This window comes from Phacochoerus africanus, chromosome 14 (genome assembly GCF_016906955.1).
Source record: "Phacochoerus africanus isolate WHEZ1 chromosome 14, ROS_Pafr_v1, whole genome shotgun sequence".
Lineage (NCBI taxonomy): Eukaryota > Metazoa > Chordata > Mammalia > Artiodactyla > Suidae > Phacochoerus > Phacochoerus africanus.
The window spans coordinates 60,416,599-60,439,298 of NC_062557.1; the positions used below are offsets into that span (position 1 = coordinate 60,416,599).

General features: G+C 57.5%; 2 protein-coding genes across 8 annotated transcripts in view; one reads left to right on the top strand and one right to left on the bottom strand.

Moving 5' to 3' along the window:
* Nucleotides 1-993: 993 nt before the first annotated feature.
* On the top strand, nucleotides 994-4,349 carry PLD6 (phospholipase D family member 6). The gene is made up of 2 exons (XM_047758774.1): nucleotides 994-2,041; nucleotides 4,041-4,349. The coding sequence occupies exons 1-2, from the start codon at nucleotides 1,627-1,629 to the stop codon at nucleotides 4,289-4,291; spliced, it is 666 nt and encodes a 221-aa protein (XP_047614730.1). The 5' UTR covers nucleotides 994-1,626; the 3' UTR covers nucleotides 4,292-4,349.
* A 12,528-nt stretch (nucleotides 4,350-16,877) lies between these two features.
* Nucleotides 16,878-22,700, bottom strand: part of MPRIP (myosin phosphatase Rho interacting protein) — a 112,865-nt gene continuing 107,042 nt past the window's right edge. For all 7 annotated transcript variants that reach the window (XM_047756587.1, XM_047756584.1, XM_047756585.1 and 4 more), the window contains one exon: nucleotides 16,878-21,927. Coding sequence is in view for 4 of the 7 variants with exons in the window: in XM_047756584.1 (XP_047612540.1) it covers nucleotides 21,856-21,927 (72 nt within the window). In the remaining 3 variants the exon portion in view is untranslated. The remainder of the gene's footprint in view (nucleotides 21,928-22,700) is intronic.

Here is a 22,700-nt window from a genome sequence, read left to right on the forward strand (position 1 = left end):
CGGCTCTGGTGACCTCAGCCAGCACTGCGGAAGGGGCTGCCTGCAGTTCTTTTCAGGGAAAGGTGACTCTCCTCTTTCCCCACTGTGGGCACTCAGTCCTGCTCCCGCTCGGAGGGCAGATCCCGTGATGCCATTCTGGAGGCGTGTCTACGTAGATTCCTTGGAATTCTTGCCTAAGGCATACCGTTTTCGCTCCAAATTTTTTTTTTGCCTTTTTTTTTTTAGGGCTGCATCCGTGACATAGGGAGTTTCCCAGGCTAGGGGTCAAATCAGAGTTGTAGCCGGTGGCCTACACCACAGTCACAGCAACACGGGATCCGAGCCAGGTCTGTAACCTACACCACAGCTCACAGCTCATGGCAACAACGGATCCTTAACTCACTGAGTGAGGCCCGGGACGGAACCTCATCCTCGTGGTTACTAGTCAGATTTGTTTCTGCTGAACCACGATCGTAACTACTATGATTTTTTTTTTGGTCTTTTTTCATTTTCTAGGGCTGCTCCTGCAGCATATGGAGGTTCCCAGGCTAGGGGACTAATTGGAGCTATAGCCCCCAGCCTACACTACAGCCACAGCAACACGGGATCCAAGCCGTGTCTGCGACCTACACCGAAGCTCACAGCAATGCCGGATCCTTAACCCACTGGGCGAGGCCAGGGATCGAACCTGTAACCTCATGGTTCCTAGTTGGATTCGTTAACTGCTGAGCCGTGACAGGAACTCCTACTACATTTTTTTTTTTATTCTGTCCGTTCCATCATTATAGAGTAGTATCTCAGGTTTTTTTTTTTTTTTTGTCTTTTTGCCTTTTCTAGGGCCGCTCCCTCGGCATATGGAGGTTCCCAGGCTAGGGGTTGAATCGGAGCTGTAGCCACCAGCCTACGCCGGAGCCACAGCAATGCAGGATCCAAGCCGCGTCTGTGACCTACACCGCAGCTCACAGCAACGCCGGATCCTTAACCCACTGGGCAAGGCCAGGGGTTGAACCGATACCTCATGGTTCCTAGTCGGGTTCGTTACCCACTGCGCCGCGATGGGGACTCCTAGAGTAGTATTTTATTCTTGGGTTATAATACAATTATGCATTACTTGTGTTGTTCCTCAAATTGTCCCTTATCTGTCGGTTGCCCCTGTGCCCTCTGGCAGCGGCCACAGGTGGACGGCAGGTGGGTGCACAGAGGCAGTGGGCTAGTGGGAGGTGAGCTCAGACACAAAGGGCGATGGCTGCTGAATACGCAGGCGCCGTGGGCGGCAGGCATCTGTTCCCAGTGGAAAGCCGGTGCCCAGGTGCGGTGCGTGACGAATGCACGGGCGTTGGGGGTAGTGCGAGCCAAGGCCAGCTGGCAGGCAGCTGAAGTGGGCGGCCTGTGGGGGAACGCGCAGGCGCAGTAGGTGGCGGGTGCGTGGCCGCGAGGTGCGAATGCGCAGGCGCAGTGTGGGCGGGCGCACCTGGATGCGCAGGCGCAGCAAGCCAGCGGACGGTGGACGTGCTGTCGCAAGGGGCGGCGGGCGCTGAGTGCGCAAGTGCGGTGTGTCGCCGGCGCACGTGGCCCGCGGGAGCGCAGGCGCAGGCGCAGTCTTCGGCGGGCGCACGTGGTGGGCTGGGCCTCGCCGGCCTTAGCAACATGCGGCCGTTACGCTGGCAAGTAGCGGCTGTGGCGGTCGCGGGCCTCGCGCTGGCCCTGGAGGCGCTCCCCGCACTGCTGCGCTGGCTGCGGGCCGGGCGACGGCGGCCGCTGCGCGAGGTGCTCTTCTTCCCGTCGCAGGTGACCTGCACCGAGGCCCTGCTGCGGGCCCCGGGCGCCGCACCTTCCGGCTGCCCGTGCAGCCTCCCCCACGGGGAGAGCTCGCTGAGCCGCCTCCTGCGTGCCCTGCTGGCCGCCCGCGCCAGCCTCGAGCTCTGCCTGTTCGCCTTCTCCAGCCCGCAGCTGGGCCGCGCGGTGCAGCTGCTACACCAGCGTGGGGTGCGCGTCCGCGTGATCACCGACTGCGACTACATGGCCCTCAACGGCTCGCAAATCGGCCTGCTCCGCAAGGCAGGTAAGCGGGGCGCAGGGCCGGGGGAGGCAGAGGCGGAAGTGGGGGGGTGTTTGTGGAGGGGTCTGAGGACGGGGAGGCTCGCTCGCGTACCCTGGCGGCTTTGCAAAGTCTGGGGAAATTCTAGGGCCTTATGAGCAGCAGCTGTGCAGAGCGTTTTACAAGGAGACCTGGGTGGGAGCCCCGGGGGAAGCAGGGCCTGTGATTCCCGGGGTTCGGTCTGCTGCCGCCTTCCCCTGACCCAGACGGCTTTGGGAGCCGGAGAAGCCTGCGCCTTGGGCATAGATCTGGGGGTGCAGCCCTGCCAGTTCAGGTTTTGGCTTTTGCAGTCTGAAGTGCTGTTGGTTTAGTCGGAAAGCACTTAGTAAATAGAGGGGAAAGGCTAGAAGCAGGTCTGCAAACGGAAGCTGTCGGGGCTGAGAAGTCTTTGTGTTCAGGGCACAGGTGCGCGGGACCAAAGGGAGGAAGAAGCTTTTCACCTTAAATTCCCCGGGAAACTTCCCTTTAGAGCTTCTGAAGCGACAAACTGTAATACAGTAAAGCGTATTTAGTTAATTTGCTTCTCCAGTTGCAGAACGACAGGGAAGTTAGGTCTCTCTTCCTGCCTCTCTTCTTGGAGTGGGGCCAGGTGAGCTGGAAGTTGGGTCACTTTGAAGACCTCATGCATCCTCCTGGGCCTCACCTGTGAGTCCTCCTGCTGCTTCCGTGTGGTGCGGTCCTGTGCGCTGCCCTCCACCATGGAGGAGGTACCGAGAGGGTCATTCCTGCACCGGCTGCCGCCTGACCTGTCAGTTCTGGTGGCCGCCGAGACCCGAACACGCGTGGGGCCTTTAAGATTTGTCCTGGCTGCTCTCAGCGCAGCCCCGGCCTCGTGCTGACCCGGGGAGTTGGCTCTGCGGGTGAGATCACTTGAACCCTCTGGTACTCCTCACAGGGTTTGAAGCTTCGTTTAAATACCGAGGATGCCCCCAGGCAGTCATGAGTCGCTCTGGTCTGTCCCTGCTTTTGATGGGGGAAGCTTGGGGGGTTTAGGCAGAGTGGTTTTATTTACTCAGTTTTTAGAGAGGTCTTGAACCTCAGGTTTGGGGGAACCCTCAAGGGTCCCTCGTCCAGACTCCATGTGCAGCTTGATCTTCCTCTGCTGGCACCCCGGCCATGGCTCACCCTCACTGGGCGAGCCAGGAATCTGTGAGCCATAGCTGCCAAGACCTTCCGGGCCTGGGACCCAGTGCTGAATGAGGAGGTCCCGCTGGGGAGGCTGAGTGGACCCAGGCGGGTCAGGAGGCGTGGTAGCAGGTGTGGCTGCGTGGAGAGCGGGCACAGCTGCTGGAGAGCCTTTCGAGCCTCGCGGGCGTGAGGAAGGGCAGGAGGCAGGAGGGGCCGCAGGGCGCACTTCTGCTCCTTGCCCTGGACGGTCGGAGGGGCTGGACGCGAGCTCGGCTTCAGGTCAGCCTGATCCCCCACCACCAAGGGCTGGGGCCTGCCCGGCCCAGCGCTGCCCATGCAGGCAAGACAGTGCTCGCAGGGGGATCCGGTTAGGGGCGTGAAACCGCAGCAGATGCTTTTTGCTCTGATGACCACTGGCTTTCCGGAAACCAGTAACTGCCTTGTCGGTGTGGTGGTGGGCCCGCGGGGCTGGCTGGGGGCCCACCCAGGTCAGGGGGCTGGGAGCCGGGGGTGGGACTTTTCCGCAGAGGAAACTGAGGAACCCTGAGAGCAGCGGATGGGCAACCCTGGAGCCTTCACCCCCCCCCCCCGCCACACACCCATGCTCCCTTTCCTCCGCGTCGCCGCCCCTGGGTGGGTTGAGGTGGGTCCCAGGCTGGCTCAGCCGCTGTCACCAGGCCAGGCGTGAGGGGTGCGTGGGGAAACTGGACCCGAGCGGCCGTCAGCGCCGTTGCAGCGTCCGCTCCTGGGAAGGAGCCCAAACCCGGCCGAGGGGCCGCGACAGGGCGGGGGGGGGGGCGGCGGGACAGCGGCTGCGACGTGTGGCTCTCCGCAGGCATCCAGGTCCGGCATGACCAGGACCTGGGCTACATGCACCACAAGTTCGCCATCGTGGACAGGAAGCTGCTGATCACCGGCTCGCTCAACTGGACCACGCAGGCCATTCAGAACAACAGGGAGAACGTGCTGATCCTGGAGGACGAGGAGTACGTGCGGCTCTTCCTGGCCGAGTTCGAGCGCATCTGGGAGGAGTTTAACCCCGCCAAGTACACCTTCTTCCCGCCGCAGAAGCAGCGGAGCCGCTGAGGGCGCGGGGCGGGGCCGGGGATGGGGCCGGCCCATTAAATTCTCCTCCTTTATTTAACCCGGCGGCCGAGAGCAGTGTTTGGGGGCGGTCGGAGGGGGCGGTCGCGGGGCGGGAGGGTCGGGCCCGCGCCCTCGGGGGCCTTCGCTGCTGCCTGCGGACACCTCCTGTTCTGCGCTCCGGTTCTTCCGTCCCCCCCCCCCCCCGCCCCCCGCATTGGTCTCCTCCGCGGCACCGGGAAGGCCCTGGCGCCGTCTGACGGGTCGGTCCGTGGAGCCGGAGCCCGCGGCTGGCGGGTCCGCTGCGCCTGGGCTTCGCGCCTGGGTCCGTTTTGGTTACTTTCGTCCTCTTAGTGCTGGGAAAGGGAACCTCCAAGTTGGACGTAGGCGTTCCCGTCGTGGCTCAGTGGTTAGCGAACCCGACTGGGAACCCTGAGGTTGTGGGTTCGATCCCTGGCCTCCCTCAGTGGGTGACGGATCCGGCGTTGCTGTGAGCTGTGGTGTGGGTCACAGATGCGGCTCGGATCCCGTGTTGCTGGGGCTGTGGTGTAGGCCGGCGGCTACAGCCCCGATTCGACCCCGAGCCTGGGAACCTCCATATACCCAGAGGGTTCAGCCCTAAAAGACCAAAAAAAAAAAAAGTCTGAGCTAGTAAGTAGCCTTCCTGAAATATACTTGCAATAAAATAAACTTCCTGCAGGGGGTTGAGGAGGCGGGACTAAAATGCACCTCCAAGGAGGCTGTTTTGTCCCGTTTTGTTTTGGTCGATGCCCAAAGAGACCAGCGCCCCGACCCGCGGCTGGCCTGTCGCGCTGGCCCTGACCCGAGGCAGCAGTGTCCGGGGTGGACCCTGCAAGTTCATTCGTTCATCTGAAGCGCTGTACTGGCTGCACGGAACTGGCTTTTAGAGGGACTGATTGCCTTAAAAGTAAGACTTTGTCGGGGAGTTGCTGTTGTGGCTCAGCGGGAACAAGCCCGACTAGTATTCATGAAGATGCCGGTTCGATCCCCGGCCTCGCTGGGTGGGTTAAGGGTCCCGCGTGGCTGTGGCTGTGGTGCAGGCCGGCAGCTGCAGCTCTGATCTGACCCCTAGCCTGGGAACCTCCCTATGCCTCTGCTGCGGCCTTAAAAAAAAAAAAAGGCTTCGTTGGGATTCACACACCATAAAAGTCACCGTTTTAAAGTGTGCAGTTCAGTGGTTCTCCGCGTGTTAACAGAATCATACCGCCGTCACCACTAACTTCAGAGCGTTGTTGTCACCGCAGAAGGAGGCCCTGTTTGTGGATTTCCCTGCTGTGGACGTTTGCCAGAAATGGGCCCCATGGCACGCGCCCTGGCCCTGCTCTCGCCCATCCGCTCCCCCGGCCTCACAGCTGAAGGGCCGCTCATGGTGCACAGAGACCACGCGTGCACACCGTCCTCACCGCGGACGTTAGGGTGGTTTCGCAGATAATGGGGCGGGGTCAGCGTTCACATCCAGCTGTGTCCATGGACCTGCAGCTTCGTGGCTTGAGGAGGGTGCACCTGGGGCTGGAATCGCTGGCTTCTACGACTCTGTTTAAGCATTTGAGAAGCCGCCAGACTTTGCAAAACAATTGAACTGTGTGTTACCTTCCCACCGGCAGTGTTCCAGGCTCCACATCCTCACCCACAAAAAAGGTGTTACCCTCCACTGTTACAACTTAACCCTTTCTGTCCACGCCGGTGGCATGCGGGAGTTCTGGGCCAGGGATCAGATCTGCGCCACAGCAGTGACAGTACTGGAGCCTAAACCGTGAGGCCACCATGCAGTTCCTGTTATTTACTTTTTATTACTCAGTTTATTCCATTTGTAGGTGTACAGTGAGCATCACAGGGCAACTTTATAGCGTTTCCCTCCCACACCCTCGGTGGATCCCCCCACCCCCCAGCTTGTCTCACTGGGAAACCAGAGGCTTTTCAGTCTGTGCGTCCGTGTCTGTTCTGCAGAGAGGTTCATTGTGCCCTTTTTTATTTATTTATGTATTTATTTATTTTTACTCAGTGACTTTTGTTACGTTTATAGGTGTACAGTGATGACTACAACCCAATTTTATAGCGTTTCCCTCCCACACCCCCAGCCCATCCCCCCACCGCCAACCCGCCTCCTTCGGAAACCAGAGGTTTTTCTAAGTCTGTTGCGTCCGTGTCTGTTCTGCAGAGAAGTCCATTGTGCCCTTTTTCCAGATTCCACATGGAAGGGACAGCATGTGGCGTTGGCGTCTCACTGTCTGACTGACTTCACTTGGCTTGATAGTTTCTAGGTCCACCCATGTTGCTACAGATGGCATTCTTTCACTCCTTTTAATGGCTGAGTAATACTCCACTGTGTGTATGTACCACCTCTTCTCGATCCACTCCTCTGTCGAGGGGCGTTTAGGTTGTGTCCGTGTCTTGGTTATTGCAAAGAGTGCTGCAGGGAACGTTGGGGTACATGTGTCTTTGCGAGTCGTGGTTTTCTCTGGGTAGAAGCCCAGGCGTGGGACTGCTGGATGCAGGGGGAATTCTGTGTTCGTTTTCTGAGGCATCGCCATCCTGTTTTCCAAGTGGTTGCACCAGTTTACATCCCCACCAACAGCGCAAGAGGGTTCCTTTTCCTCCACACCGTCTCCGGCACGTATGGTCTGTAGACCTGTGGGTGATGGCCATTCTGGCTGGTGGAAGGTGGCCCCTCGTCATGGTTTTTGTTTGTTTGTTTGTTTTGTTTTTGTCTTTTGAGGTTCCCAGGCTAGGGGTCTCATTGGAGCTACAGCTGCCGGCCTACAGCACAGCCACAGCAATGCCAGATCTGAGCCATGTCTGTGACCTACACCACAGCTCACGGCAACGCCGGGTCCTTAACCCACTGAGTGAGGCCAGGGATCGAACCTGTAACCTCATGGTTCCTAGTCAGATTTGTTAACCACTGAGCCATGACGGGAACTCCTTGTAGTGGCTTTGATTTGCTTTTCTCTAATAATGAGAGCTGTTGAACATCTGTGTTTTTTGGCCATCCGTGTGTCGTCTTTGGAGAATTGAGTGTTTAGATCTGCCCATTTTTTGATGGGGTTTGTTTTTTTGGTGTTGCACTGTGGAGGTGTTTGTAAGTTTTGGAGATTAATCCCTCGTCGGTCGATGCATTTGCATGTATTTTCTCCCATTCCGTGGGTTGTCTTTTTGTTTTGTTTAGGGTTTCCTTTGCTGTGCAGAAACTTTTAAGTTGAATTAAGTCCCATTTGTTTGTTTTTACTGTCGTGACTCTAAGAGGTGGATCTGAGAAGATGTTGCTGTCGTTTATGTGGGAGAGTGTTTGGCCTGTGTTTTCCTCTAAGAGTTTCATAGTGTCTGGTTTTATAATCTAGGTCTTTAATCCGTTTTGAGTTTATTGGTGTGTGTGGTGTGAGGGAGTGCTCTCATTTCCTTCTTTTCCACGTGGCTGGCCAGCTTTCCCAGCACCACTTATTGAACAAGCTGTCCTTTCTCCATTGTGTATTCTTGCCTCCTTTGTCATCGATGAGTCGGCTGTAGGTGCGTGGGTTTAATTCTGGGCTTTCTATCCTGCTCCACTGATCTAGATTTCTGTCTTTGTGCCAGTACCGTACGGTTTTGATGACTGTTGCTTTGTAATGTTGTCTGAAGTCAGGGAGCCTGATTCCTCCAGCTTCATTTTTCTTTTTCAGGATGTTTTTGGCTATTCTGGGTCTTTTGTGCTTCCAAACAAACTTTAAAATACTTTGTTCGAGTTCTGTGAAAAATGTCCTTGGTAGTTTGATAGGGATTGCATTGAATCTGTAAATTGCCTTGGGTAGTGTAGTCATTTTGACAATATATTGGCTCTTCCCATCCAAGAGCATGGGATGTCTTTCCACCTATTTGTGTCATCTTGGATTGCTTTCATCAGTGTCTTATAGTTTCCAGAGTGCAGGTCTTTTGTCTCTTTAGGTAGGTTTACTCCTGGGTATTTTATTCTTTTGGATCCGATGGTCAACGGGACTGCTTCCCTAATTCTCTTTCTGCTCTTTCACTGCTAGTGTATAGAAATGCCGTCGATTTCTGTGTATTCATTTTGTATCCTGCGACTTTGCCAAATTCATGGATGGGCTCTAACAGTTTTCTGGTAGAGCCTTTAGGATTCTCTAGGTATAGTGTCGTGTCATTTGCAAATAGGGATAGTTTGACTTCTTCCTTTCCAACTTGGATTCCTTTTACCTCTTTTTCTTCTCTGACTGCCGTGGCTAGGACTTCCAGAACCATGTTGAAGAGTAGTGGCGAGAGCGGGCATCCTTGTCTCGTTCCTGATCTCAGCGGGAATTCTTTCAGCTTTTCACCGTTGAGAAGGACGTTCGCTGTGGGGTTGTCATCTATGGCCTTTATCATGTTGAGGTGGGTTCCCTCTATGCTTCCCTTCACTTTCTGAAGGGTTTTTATCAGAAATGGGGGCTGGATTTTGTCAAAGGCTTTTCCGCGTCTATTGAGAGGATGATATGGTTTTTATTCTTCAGTTTGTTTGTGTGGTGTATCACACTGATGGATTCACGGATATTGAAGAACCCTTGCATCCCTGGGATAAATCCCACTGGGTCATGATGTACAATCCTTGTAATGTCATGTTGGATGCAGTTTGCTAGTGTTTTGTTAAGGATTTTTGCATCGATGTTCATCAGTGAACTTGGCCTGTAGTTTTCTTTTTTTGTGGAGTCTTTGTCTGGTTTTGGTATTGGGGTGATGGTGGCCTCATAGAGTGAGTTTGGGAGTGTCCCTTCCTCTGCAATTTTTTGGAGTAGTTTCAGAAGGAGAGGTGTCAGCTCTTCTCTGAAAGTTTGATAAAATTTGCTTGTGAAGCCATCTGGTCCTGGACTTTTGTTTGTTGGAAGTTTTTTTCATCACAGTTTCAATTTCAGTCTTGTGATGGGTCCATTCATCTTTGCTGTTTCATCTTGGTTTAGTCTTGGAAGATTGTACTTTTCTAAGAATTTGTCCATTTCTTCTAGGTTTTCCATTTTATTGGCATATAGTTGCATATAGTAGTCTCTTAGGATCCTTTGTATTTCTGTGATGTCCGTTGTTACTTCTCCTTTTTCATTTCTAATTTTATTGATTAGAGTCCTCTCTCTTTTTTTCCTGATGAGTCTGGCTGGGGGTTTATCAATTTTGTTGATCTTTGCGAAGAACCAGCTTTTCCTTTCATTGATCTTTTCTATGGTTTTCTTTGTTTCTAGTTCACTGATTTCTGCTCTGATCTTTCTGATTTCTTTCCTTCTACTCACTTTAGGTTCTGTCTGTTCTTCTCTCTCGAGGTGCTTTAGATGTAAAGTTAGCTTGTTTATTTGAGCTTTTTCTTGTTTCCCAAGATGGGCTTGTATTGCTATAAACTTTCCTCTTAGAACGGCTTTTGCTGCATCCCGTAGGTTTTGGAGTGTTGTATCTTAGTTGTCATTTGCTGCCAGGTATTTTTTAATTTCCTCTTTGATTTCTTCAGTGATCCATTCGTTGCTTCATAGCATGTTGTATAGTCTCCACGTGTTTGTGTTTTTTTTGCAGTTTTTTTCTTGTTGCTTTCTAGTCGTATAGCGTGGTCGGAGAAGATGCTTGATGTGATTTCAATTTTCTTAAAGTTACCGAGGTTGGATCTGTAGCCCAGGATGTGATCAGTCTTAGAGAGTGTTCCATGTGCACTTGAGCAGAATGTGTATTCTGTTGCTTTTGGATGGAATGTCCTATGAATATCTGTTAAGTCCATCTTATGGACTTCAGGGCCTGTGCTTCATTCAGGGCCTGTGTTTCCTTGCTGATTTTCTGTCTGGATGATCTGTCCATAGCTGTAGGTGTTATTGTCGATTTGTCCGTTTCAGGTCATTAGCAGCTGCCTTATATATTGTCATGAACCTGTGTTGGGTGTGTAGATATGGAGAATTGTTCTACCTCTTTCTTGGACTGACCCTTTGATCATCAGGTACCGTCCCTCTTTGTCTCTCATGGTGTTATTTTAAGGTCTGTTTTGTCTGATAGGAGCACTGCTGCTCCAGCTTCCCTTTGACTCCCGTTTGCGTGGAGGATTTTCTTCCATCCTCTCCCTTTCAGTTTGTATGTGTCCCTAGAAGTGAAGTGGGTCTCGTGAAGACAGCGTCTGTATGGGTCTTGTTCCTATTATCTTATTTTATTTAATTAATTTATTTATTTTTTGTCTTTTGTCCTTTTAGGGCCGCACCAGCAGCCTATGGAGGTTCCCAGGCTAGGGGTGAGTCGGGACTACAGCTGCCGGCCCACACCACAGCCACGCCAGATCTGAGCTGCATCTGCTACCTACACCCCATCTCACTGCAACGCCGGATCCCCAACCCACTGAGTGAGGCCAGGGATCACACTCACAACCTCATGGTTCCTAGTCAGATTCGTTTCCACTGCGCCACGATGGGAACTCACCTATTACCTTATTTTAAAAAATTATTTAAGTTCAGTTATAGCTGAGGTGTACTATTATGTAGGTTTTAGGTGTACAGCAGTGAGTCACAATTTTTTTTCTTCTTTCTTTCTTTCTTTGTTTTTTTGCTTTTTAGGGCCACAGCTGTGGCATATGGAGGTCCCCAGGCTAGGGATCCAGTTGGATCTGCAGCTGCTGCCTACGCCGTGGTCACAGCAATGCCAGATCTGAGCTGTGTCTGCGGCCTACACTGCAGCTTTCAGAAACACAGGATTCTTAACCCACTGAGCGAGGCCAGGGATCAAACGCACGTCCTCATGGATACGAGTTGGGTTCGTTTCCACTGAGCCACAACAGGAACGCCCTGATTCTCGACGTGTAAAGGTTGTGTTCCGTGTGTCGTTCTGAGAAGACGGTGGCTGCATCCCCTGTGCTGTGCTCAGCATCCTGTGACTTACTTTTATACACACAGGGGTCCGCACCTCTGGATCCCCTGCTCGAGTCTCGCCCCTCCCCTCCCCACTCCCGACTGGTAACCACTCGTTTGCTCTCTGTGTCTTTTTTTGTTTGTTTTCTTGTCTTTCTAGGGCCGCGCCCACAGCACAAGGAGGTTCCCAGTCTAGGGGTCCAATGAAAGCCACAGCTGCCGGCCCACACCACAGCCACGGCCACGGGGGATCCTTAACCCACGGATCGAACCTGCGTCCTCATGGACGCTGGTTGGGTTCATTAACCGCCTGCTTTCTGCGTCTTTGGGTCTCTTTCTTTTGGGTCATGTTCACCAGTCTCACTGATTCTGTAGATTCCACACAGAAGTGACGTCACAGCGTTTGTCTTTCTCTGACTTACTGCTTCACCAGGCAAAATATACGCCATCCATGTTGTTGCAAATGGCAACATTTTATTCTTTTTTTATCACTGGGTAATACTCTACCATGTGTTTATATGCACGTCTGTGTGTATGTGTGTCACAGTTTTTAATTCAGCCTTCTTTCCATGGACAAGCTCAGGTGCTTCCACATCCTGCTCTTGCAAAGGCTGCTCTGAAATGGGAGTGCACGTATCTCTTCTAATGCGTGTTTTCAGTTCCTTTGGAGATATTCCCGGAAATGAAATCGCTGAATCGTATGGTGGCTCTGTTTTTTTTTAGTGATTTGAGAACCCTCGGCCCTGTTTTCCCTGGTGGCTGCGAAGTTACACTCCCACCACCCCGTGCCCCTTTGGTCGGCGGCCCTGCCGCCACGTGTGATCCGCGGCCTTTCTGACGGTGGCCGTTCTGCCAGGTGTGAGGTGGTAGCTCGGGTGGTTCGCTCGGCGTTTCCCTGATGCCTAGCGATGCGGAGCCCTCTCTGCGTGTCGGTTGGCCAGCTGCGGGTCTTCCATTCAGGTCTCCTGCCTGTTTTTCACTCCGGTTGTGTGTGGGGGTTTTTTTTCCATGTTGAATGGTATAAACTCTTGGTATGTTTTGGATATTAACCTACTGCCACGTCATTTGCAATTATTTTTCTCCTCTTCAGTCGACTGTTTCGTTGATGGTCTCCTTTGTTGTGCAGTTTTTAAGTTTACTTAGGTCTCGTTTGTTTATTTTTGCTTTTGTTTCCTTTGCTGTAGGAGACAGATGTCAAACTATATTGGTACGATTTATGCCAGTCTTCCGCCTCTCTCCGTCTAGGAGTTTCACGGTTCCCGGCCTTCCACTTAGGGCTTCAGTCCATTTTTTAAAACTCGGGTGGTGCGCGTACAGAGTCCTGTTCGTCTCGGGTGGGCGGCCTCTGTCCCGCTCTTTTCCGCCAGGGTTTATCCCAGGCCGTGGAATCCGGGTCCCCGCGCCGTGCGCCAGGGCCTCCCCTCGAGCAGAACCGTTTGCACCTGCGAGTCCGCCGCCTTGGCAGCCGCACGCCCGTGCGGGGTTTCTGCTTTGTAGCTCAGGCCGAATGTGTCCACCTCAGACCCCGCCTGCACGAGCTGTCACGGACTTGACGTCACTCGGCGTGGTCATTCTAGGTCCATCCGTGGTGTCGCACTGGCATCGTTTTGTTCTTGGTCACGGGGAGGCTGTTCCGCTGGGTGCGCAGCACATCTGGGGACCTGCTCCTCCACCGTGGACCCTGCGGTTGCTTCTCTGGCGAGGCTGCTGGGAGGCTGCGGGTCACATGGGCGCAGGCACCTCTTTGCGTGGTGGTTTTCTCTGGGAAGATGCCCAGGACGGTGCGTGCGGGCTGTGGAGGGCGGTCCTGGTTTGGAGGGACCCGCCACACTGATCTCCGTGGGGGTCGTGCCGTCTGCGCCCCACCAGCTCTGGCGGTCCTTGGTCCGCGTGTGTTGGGGTTTGTCCTGCGAAGGATGGTCTGATTTCGCGCTTTTCCGGGAAGCGGCCTCTTCCCAGCACCCGTCTGACTCGAGCTGTAACCTTGCGGGACTGCGCTGCTGCCTCGGTGTGGGTTCTCCTTGCAGTTTCCGGATGACTGATGATACCGTCTTGGCGCGTGTCTTTGGAGATGGGTCTCTTCAAATCCTCTGCCCGTTTTAAAGGGGGTTGCCTTTTCCTTGCTGAGCTGTAAGAGTTCGCTGGGTGTCCCGGATGTAACCCCCGGCACAGGTGTGCTTTGCAGGGAGTTCCTCCCGCCTTTGAGAACCGTTTTCACGTTGTCTTTTCTCTTTCGGCCCCCCCAGTGGCCTGTGGAAGGTCCTGTGCCAGGGACTGAATCCAGGCTGGAGCTGCGACCTATGCTGCAGCTGCAGCAGTGCCAGCTCCCTGGCCCACTGCACCAGGCCAGGGATCAAACCAGTGCCTCCACAGAGACAGCCCGATGGTGAACCAGCTCGCCACAGTGGGAACTCCTCCTTGTACTTTCTCGATGGCATTGTTTACAGCATGTGTCATTTTGATACAGTTCAGTTTACGAGCTTTTGTTTTACCTGTTGGTGCGTGGGTGTCCTGAAAAACCATTGCCCAACCCGAGGTCACAAAGACTTGCTCCATTTTTCCTAAAAATCTCATAGCGAGGTCTATGAACTAACTTAATTTTTGTATGTGGTGTGATTGTAGGGGTCTAGCTTTATTCTTCTACATGTGGGTAGCTAGTTGTCCTTGCACTGTTTTTTGGCTGTTTTTTGGTTTGTTTTTGATTTTTGCTTTTTAGGGCTGCACCCACAGCATATGGAGGTTCCCAGGCTAGGGGTCTAATTGGAGCTACTGCTGCCGGCCTGCACCACCGCCACAGCAACGCGGGATCCGAGCCACTTCTGCGACCTGCACCACAGCTCCTGGCAATGCCGGATCCTTAGCCCACTGAGCGAGGCCAGGGATCGAACCTGAAACCTCATGGTTCCGAATCAGACGCGTTTCCGCTGCGCCAGGATGGGAACTCCCAGCACCATTTGTTGAAGAGACACTTTTTTCCCTGCTGAACGGCCTTGACACCCTTGAAAACATCCAGGGCTTGTGGATGTCACTGGCCTCTTGGCTCCGTCCCAGCCCCTGTGCATCCTCCCGCCAGGGCCCCACCCTCTTGGCGGCTGAAGCCGGGCTGTGTCCCCGCGCCCGGCTGTGTGAGCCCCCTTGTTCATTCCTCCCAGGACGGCGCTGGCTGCCCTGGGTCCCTGTGCGTTCCCACGTGGGGCTCGGGACCCGCTGGGCAGCTTCTGCACACGCAGGTGGGCTCCGGTTCGGGCTCCTCGGATCTGCGACCAAGCGGGAGACGAGTGCTCTTCCAGCGTCACTCTTCTTTGCGGCCCACGAACAGGGGGTGGCTTCCCGTTTAAGACTTTGATTTCTTCAGCTGGTAGTACGTGTGAGTCGTACCTTTCTTTTCACCTCTGCTTGCTTTTTATGGCTGCTGCGGTGTCACATGAGGTTCCCGGGCCAGGGATGGGGTCCCAGCCACGGCTGTGGGAGGTCCTGTTGTGGCTCAGCAGAAACGAATGTGACCAGCCTCCATGAGGACACAGGTTCAGTCCCTGGCCTCACTCAGTGGGTTGTGGGTTAAGGATCTGGTGTTTCGCCGAGCTGTGGTGTAGGTCGCACGCAGACGCGGCTTGGATCCTGAGGTGCTGTGGCTGTGGTGTAGACCGGCAGCTGCAGCTCCTATGCAACCCCTAGCCTGGGAACCCCCACATGCCGTGAGGGTGGTCCCAAATAGCAAAAAAAAAAAAAAAAAAAAAAGTGCTCATTTCACATTGTTGCCAGTGTGGAGAAATGCGAGTCTTGACTCCTGGGAACTTGCCGAGCGCCTTCATTAGTTTCAGTAGAGTTTTCGGGTGGATTCCTTAGGATTTCCCACCAACAGTATCCTGCTACGTGCAGGTGGAGGTAGTTTGGCTGCTGCTTTTTCCGTATGGGTGCCTTCCCTTTCCCTTCCTCATTTCTCTGGCCAGACCCTCTAGCCCAGCGTTGGACAGAAGCGGGAGGACAGACCGCCTCGTCCTGCTCCCAGCCTGAGGGGTGCGCCCGGCTCTCACTGCTGGGGGAGCTTAGCTGCGGGTCTGAGAGGTGTCCCCTCAATACCGACGGTGTTGCCGCACTGCTCGCTGGTCGGGTGTCCCGTCACTTCCACGAATACCAACTGATTTTATAAATGGCACTTAGGTAGCTTTAAAAAGGCAGCCCTTAAAACCATCAGGACACAATTGTATTAGACCAGCGTCCCAACGAGTGTGTGTGTACGTTTGAAAGAATAAATTTTAAAAATGGGTGAAACACCTGGGAGTTCCCATTGGGCTTAGCAGGTTAAGAACCAGACTAGTGTCCATGAGGTTGCGGGTTCGATCCCTGGCCTTGCTCAGTGGGTTAAGGATCTGGTGGTGGTGTGAGCTGTGCTGTAGGTTGCAGACGCAGCCTGGATCCCGTGTGGCTGTGGCACATGCCTCAGGTGTGGCCCTCAAAAGGCGTAACAACTGGGAGGTCTTTTGACAAGTGGAAGAGCACGGAAAGTGTGTGTTCTGAGATGTCTGTACTCAAGTTTATTTTCGCAAAGTTGTACGGATCTCCTACAGGTAGAGGCTGCCTTTAACTTCTCGGTCAGAATAGAAGTTTGGACCCTCACAGTCATTTTCGCATGCTGTATTTCAAAGGTTGTGACATTTGTGACGATGTTGTGGGGGGAAAAGCACTTTCTTCTTTTAAATTTATTTACTGGGTCACAACCAGAATCTTAAAAAAATGGAGTATAACAGGCGTTCCCATCGTGGCTCAGTGCACACGAATCTGACTGGTACACAGGAGGGCGCAGGCTCAATCCCTGGCCTCACCTGATGGGTTGAGGATCCGGGGTTGCCACGAGCTGTGGTGTAGGTCACACATTTGGCTCGGATCCGGCGTTGCTGTGGCTGTGACATAGGCTGGCGGCTACAGCTCTGCTTCGACCGACCCCTAGTCTAGGAACTTCCATGTGCCTCGGGTGCAGCCCTGAAAAGACAAAAGGAGAAAAGAGAGAAATAGCGGTGTGAGCACCGTGCTGTGTGTGAGATTGTAGGTCGTGGCTGGTGTGGGTGTGTATTCATGCTGGGTGGTCATGCTGTAAGGTGCGTTTCTCTTTTTCAAACAAAAGCAAAACTGTTGTAGATACGTCTTTTGCTCAAGGGACAGGCAGGGTGACAGGTATGGGAGGTTATAGGTCCTTTTCCTTGTCAGCATTTCCTGTTGTCTTTGGCCCCCGAAAGTTTCTGTAACTGAGCCAACAGACCTTGAAATTAGATCAGGTTGAAAAATGTGTCTTGACTCTTTCTTGTGTGTGACCATGTAAAATCACCTCATTTAAAATGCTGACAACCGGAGGTCCTGTCACGGCTCCTCTGAAACAAATCTAACTGGTATCCGTGAGGACACAGGTTCGATCCCTGGCCTTGCTCCGTGGGTTAAGGATCCGGCGTTGCCACGAGCTGTGGTGTGGGTCGCAGACGCGGCTTGGCTCTGATGTTGCCGTGGCTCTGGGGTGGGCCAGCGGCTGCAGCCCCCATTCAACCCCCAGCCTGGGAACCTCCATTTGCCGAGGGGGTGGCCCTAAAAAAAAAAAGCTAACAACTAACCCAAAACTTAAAAAGCAAATTATAAAAGTAAAAACAAACAGCTTAGAAACTTCTGTGATACTGGCCAGGTTTCTTATTTTTTTACCTCAAGCGTACTTTGTATGAGTCTTCCCGTGAAACAGACCTTACCCACAGCATGCAGAGGGTGATGCAAAAATAGTTTATTATGACATCGTTTTTGTAAAGTTAGGTCGTATTTACAGAGTAGAAATCGGCGACACCCATGGGACTCCAGCACGTCACACGGGAATAAACAGCTTGGCGGGGTAGCCCTTCGGGTGCAGTGAACAGCTGATCTGCGTCCTCGGAGCCCCAGCCGAGTCACGAAGGGCCCGCGAGCAGCTCCTCCCGCAGAGGCCCCTGCGCCCGGCCCCGGCGGCCCGCGAGCCCCGGGAGCCGCGAGGCTGGAGGCCGAGGCCCCTGCGCGGGACCGCAGTCGGCAGGCTGGGTGTGCGGGCAGAGGGTGCACACCCGGGGGTGACCCGAGCTCGTCCTTGGAACGGAAGCGCCCGACGGCCGAGCACCGCGCTGTGCTGGGGGTGACGGCTGTGAGCTCGTCCCAGGCCGACCGGGAACCTGGGCCCCGTGGCCGCCGTTCCTGCGTCCTGCGCCCGCTCCCCGGCAGCTCGCGTGGATGCTGAGCGGGGACCGCCGCCTGGCGGAAGCGCTCGCGCGGCTGCGGCGGCCTCCGAGGCTTCTCCAGTCCGTGGGCGGGCCTCGGGGAACCTCCAGGATGCCGCTCGCTGCTCGCCTGGCTTTGGGTCCTCGCCGCGCGGCGGGAGGTCGGCGGCTGCTGCGCGAAGGGAAAGCCGAGGCCGCGTTCCTGGCGCTCGGGGCGTGCACATCCGCAGGCGGCGCGCCGAGGTCTCTGCGCCCCGCGCCCCGGAACCCCTGCAGCGCGCGGCCCGAGCCGCTCTGCCGGGAGAGGAAGGCGGCGCGGCGGCGGCGGTGGCGGCACAGGCGGCCGGGCTGCGGGGGCCACAGCTCCGGGCGTGGGGGAAGCGCGGTCCCCCGGGGCAGCCCCCGGGCCCTGCGGCTCTGCGCGCGGCCCCCGCAGGTGGCCGCCGTCTGCTGAGGGGGCTCCGGGTTAGAGCAAGACCCCCACGACCCCCGTTCTCAAGCCCCTGCTGAGGACGAGGGGCAGGTGTGACAGAGGCCGTCGGGGCGGACCAGGGGCCCCTGTCCTCGGAACCATCCACTGTGGTGCCTGAGGCTGTCGTCCCAGCTTCCAAAGCCACGGGGCGTGAGGGGCAAACCGGCACTCACGTGCCACAAAAGCCCGCACCCTAACTCGGGAGTGCCCTTGACGCGGCTCCTGGCAGCGCCTTCCCCTTCCCGGGGCGGCCGCAGGGCGGAGGGAGGCAGCTGGGCTCCCAGCAGACGGAACTGGGTCCTCGGCCCCACGCGGCCTCGTCCCGCCCCTGCCCAGACCCCCACTCCCCTCCGGGCCCCAGGGGTCCCCAGGGGTCCGGCCCTAGGTGCCGGGAGCGGTGAAGGACGTGACCTTGGGCGGACCTCCGGCGAGTCCCAAGGCCTTTCCCGCCTCCAGAGCGGAAGCCTGGGCTCCAGCCTCTCGGCGGCTCGAAGGGAGAGCCCCCGGAGGGACGGCGTCGGGGCCCTGGGACGAAAGGCGGAAAAAGGGTGTGCAGGTGCCCGCCTCTGGAGGCTCGGGGGTCGGCGAGTCCTCGGCCGCGCTCCTTGCTGAGGCTGGAGGCCGCCGCGCCGGGCACCGTCTCCGACTCGGCCCAGGGGGCGGGGACGCGAGGGCGACAGCTGGGAGCTGAGATCGTGTCCAAAGCCAGTTGCTGTTGCGCCTCCACACCAGGGCTCAGCTGGCCCGAGCTCGGGGTGGGACACACTCAGAGTCGCTGGAGCTGGCAGAGAAGGGAAGCGTCCAGGTGACGTGCGGACAAGCCTTTTCTTCGCGTGTGGACTCCTCCGGCTGCTCCGCGGCCTCGTCCTCTGCGACCCCTCGGCAGGACTTGGGGTTCCTCGTCCTCTGTGACGATGGCGGCCCGCGATCAGGGTTTCGTTTCTGTGGTTGTGTCTCTAAAGGAAAGCGTTAAATGCCCAGCCTCCTCAGGACGGTGGCGAGCAGACTCGTTTTCGGGACGGTGACTGTTGATGGGCGCCCTTCTCGTCACTCTGAGTAGGAAGAGCTCTGAGCTCCTGGAAGAGGCAGGGCTTTACAGCGGAGGCCTCGCTCGGGGCGGCGGTGGCGGCGGCGGCGGCGGGGGACCAGGGCCACGCTGCACAAGGCGGGAAGGCGCGAGGCCCTCAGGCCCCGCCAGGCAGCGGGTAGGCGGCGTTCAGCGGAGCTCGGTGGAAACCTTCAGGCCGTCCGCTCTGCGCCGGGGCCTCGCCCGTCCGAATTCCGCCAGGCAGACAGGATCGCAGCGCGGCTTCTCAATCCCACAGGCCCCGCTCTTCCCGAGTCTGGCCCCAGGTGGCCTTGGAGCCGAGCGAAGGGGCCCGCGAGCCAGCGCCTGGGTCTGGACACCGCCAAGGCCAGGCTCCGCTCCGCTGGCCGGGGCGGGCCTGCCTCCCCTCGGTGCCCACCTCCCAGCTGCTGGATCCGTGTGACGTGGGCTCAGCTCTTCTCAGGCCCCCACTTTCCCAGCATGGCCTCCACCAGTCACCCCAGCATGGCCATGGCTTCCTCCCAGAGTCCCACGCAGTCCGAAACCTTAGACCACAAGCATCAACCTCCGACGGCCAGATGCCGTCTGGGGCCTCACACGGCTGCCCCGCAGCCAGCACGGCAGTTGGGAACAGTGGCTTTCAAACCCGCTGGGGCCCAGGGGGCCTTTGCAAGCAGTGGGGCAGCCAGGCCGGCGTCTTGCACGGTCACCGAGCAGGTGTCCACCCAAACCGCCGGCCGACCCGAGACGGTCGCGTGCTGCCCGCGGGATGCTCGCCAGGGTCCACTGCGGCGGCGAGCGGAGCCACACGAGGCGGCACTGACCCGTATGAACGTCTTCCTTCCAGGGGACGTGGTGACCCTCCCACCACGTGGTTTGTGCCACGGAGCACCCTGAGCTCAAAGTGTCCCACAGCCCCCACCCCCCCCCATGGCCCTGTCTCTGCCAACACAGGCACCAAACCATGCCCACGAAGGCAAAAAGGAGAAACACACCGCTCGGCCTCTGCGCGTGCATCCTTTCTTCCAGTGGCAAAACCCCTCCCCAGGGGCTGGGGCGCTGAGATGCTGACCGTGCTGTGCTCTCCTGCCCGCCTGCTCCCCTGGGGGAACGGCACTTGCCAGCCCGGAGCGCAGACCTGTCCCCAGCTGCAGGCGGACTTGGGTCTCTGGCACAGAGGCTGTGGCAGTGCCGGCTGCGTGCCCCCCGCAGCCCGTTTCTGCGCCCTAGACCTGACCGTCTGTCGCAGGAGGGGTGAGGGTGCCTGAAGCCTCACAGCCAGGGGTACCCACTGCAGACAAGTGACTAAGATGCGCGCCTGATCTTCTCCAAAGGCCCCCCCCCGCTCCCACACTGGCGGCCCAGTCCAGCGGCGGGGCTGCCTGGAGAAGGGCCTGCACAGGCGGCCCGGGAAGTCACGGCACCCCGCCTGCCCCTGCCCCGGACGACACCCCTGTTCTGGGAGCACACGCCCCTCTGAGCTCGACACCAGATGTCCCGTCCTTACTAGAGGCGACGCCAGCCTGTGTGGCTGGGGCATCTGCAGAGCAGAATTAAAAAAAGCTAATGTTCCCGTGCTTTCACAGCCACAGAAGGATAAGCAGCAGCCACGAGGGACCAGCATGGCTCATGAACAGGGAAGGCTGGGTGCCAGCGAGAGCTCTGCTTGTGCAGAGAAGCGGTCGCACCCCGGGGCCTCTTCCCGCACCAGCGCTTTCCCCAGGTGACCCGGTGTGTGACCCTGATCTAGAATCAGAGCAAGACGGTGCCTCCGTTTTCACCCCGCGGAAGCCGCGTGCCCAGGTGCTGCAGGGCCGGCTCTGGCATTCATCTGGAGGGGAAGATGCTGTGGGCAGGACTGGTGGAGAAGAGAGGCAGCAAGACCAGACTGACGCCCCCCACACCTTCTGCCACACCGCCGCCACCTCACTGCCAAGGTGGCCCCCACCTTCACAGCAGGGTTGCTCGTGCTCCGGGTCCAAGCAGAACTCATTTTCGTGGGGCTGTGGTCAGGATTTCAGCAAGTGCTGCAGCGTGGTGGCAGGCGACTCAGACCGCCAGGAAGGCAAGGCTGCTGCTGCAGGGGCCTCGGCTCCGACGGGCCCCTCAGGGGAAGAACACGTCCCAGGGGCCGGTTCTCATCTGGTTCCGACATCCTCGTACCTTCCCGACTCAACGCAGGGCTCCCGTCAACCTTCTCTGAGGCGGCTGGAGGCGGCTTTTCAGGAAGTTCGAAGAGACAGACGGTCTCTTTCCTCCCGTGAGTCTCTGCGAGCGTCCGTCCTGGTCTGCGGTCGCAGGCCGAGACCCCAGGCTGCGGGTCAGCTGTTGCTCTGGTGTGAAAAGACCAGGCTTCCTCATAACCGAGGAGGTGAGCGGAGGAAGGAACGAGCGGGGCCGAGTTTTGTGCAAGATTTAATAAAAAACAAAAATAGGAATGGCTGCTCTCCACATTTTCCAGGTTGTGGAAGGTCTACCACGGCTGTCCAGGGGGTGGGGGGGGGGGTGGTTCGAAGCTGCATTAGTGGAACAGGTGTCAAACGCTGTCCTTCTCCCAGGCCGAGAGGTGGGACGCGGGGGTCACCAGCCACCCCGGGGCCGGACTCCCCTGCGCCCCGCCACGTCGTGCCCTGTCGGCCCTGGGACCCGCCGCCACACGTCCCCGTGCTTGTCCTCTCCCAGTGACCCGCGTGGGCCCGGCCCCGCAGCGCACGCGGCGAGACAGAGCTAGCTTATGGACAGGCTGCTGGGCCTTAATACTGGCGGGAGTGCGGCGGCGACGGAGGGAGCCGCGGGGAAGAGCTGCTTCGGGGCAGACGGCGGGGGCGGGGGAGCGGCCCTCAGGCCGGGCTCTGGCGCATCCATACCCACAGTTCACCAGGACGACGACGACGACAGTGACGACGAAGGTACAGACACGAAGCCGCGCTGGGCGAGCCGCCGGGGCTGGGGAGGGTGTGCGTCCGAGGTGAACGGGGCAGCTAGTCTTGCTCCAAGTCCCTGGACTCAAAGAGCTTCAGGCGGTCGTGCACCGTCAGGCCTTCCTTCAGACTCTGGGGGAGAAAGAGACGGGCTCTTAGCCGGCGACCAGGCCAGAGGCGGCGCGGGGCGGCTGGGGCGGCTGGAGCGTTGAGGGCAGGCCGGGGAAGCCGCAAGCAGAGCCTTGGGCTCTCTGGGCAGGCGGGGGTCAGAGCGCTCGGCCGGGAGAGAGGACGGTGCTGAGAGCCAGGAAACGGCCTGCTCGGCCCTGCATGCCCCCAGGGGAGGCCCCGAGCTCGGGCAGGCCTGGCCTCCCTGTGCCCTGGCAGCACGTGCTCCGCAACCGGAGGCCCCGGGCGGGGGGGGGGGGCGTCCACTGGCTGCCCTGCAGGTGTGGGAACTCGCCGAGGATCCACGGAGACCGAGCACAGAGACCCGTCTTGTCGGCGCAGGACCGGGGTCAGGGGGAAGGAAGTCTCGCTAACGGGGGCAGTGGCCCTCGCCCGCCGGGCCCTCGCCCTCGCCGGCTCTGCAGCGCCGGGTATTGGGGCCAGAGGAGGAGCTCGGCTGGGAGCTGCCCTGCGTCCCCCAGTTCCCGCCTCCGCCCAGAACAGCTCTGCTGGTTTTCTAAATGAAGCTGCCACCGAGTGGTCGGAGGCAGGGGCCCAGACCCCACGGCCCGTTCTGGGGTCCTCAGCACACACAACCGCCACGGACGCGCGCCAGTCTCTTCTCAGGAGCGCACCTGCTTCAGGCCAGGGTCACGGTCTGCAGGGCAGCCCTGCCCCCTGCCACGCTGCCCTAGCTGGGGACCTGCCCTGGGTGGCAGGGGGCACTGTGCTCCTTG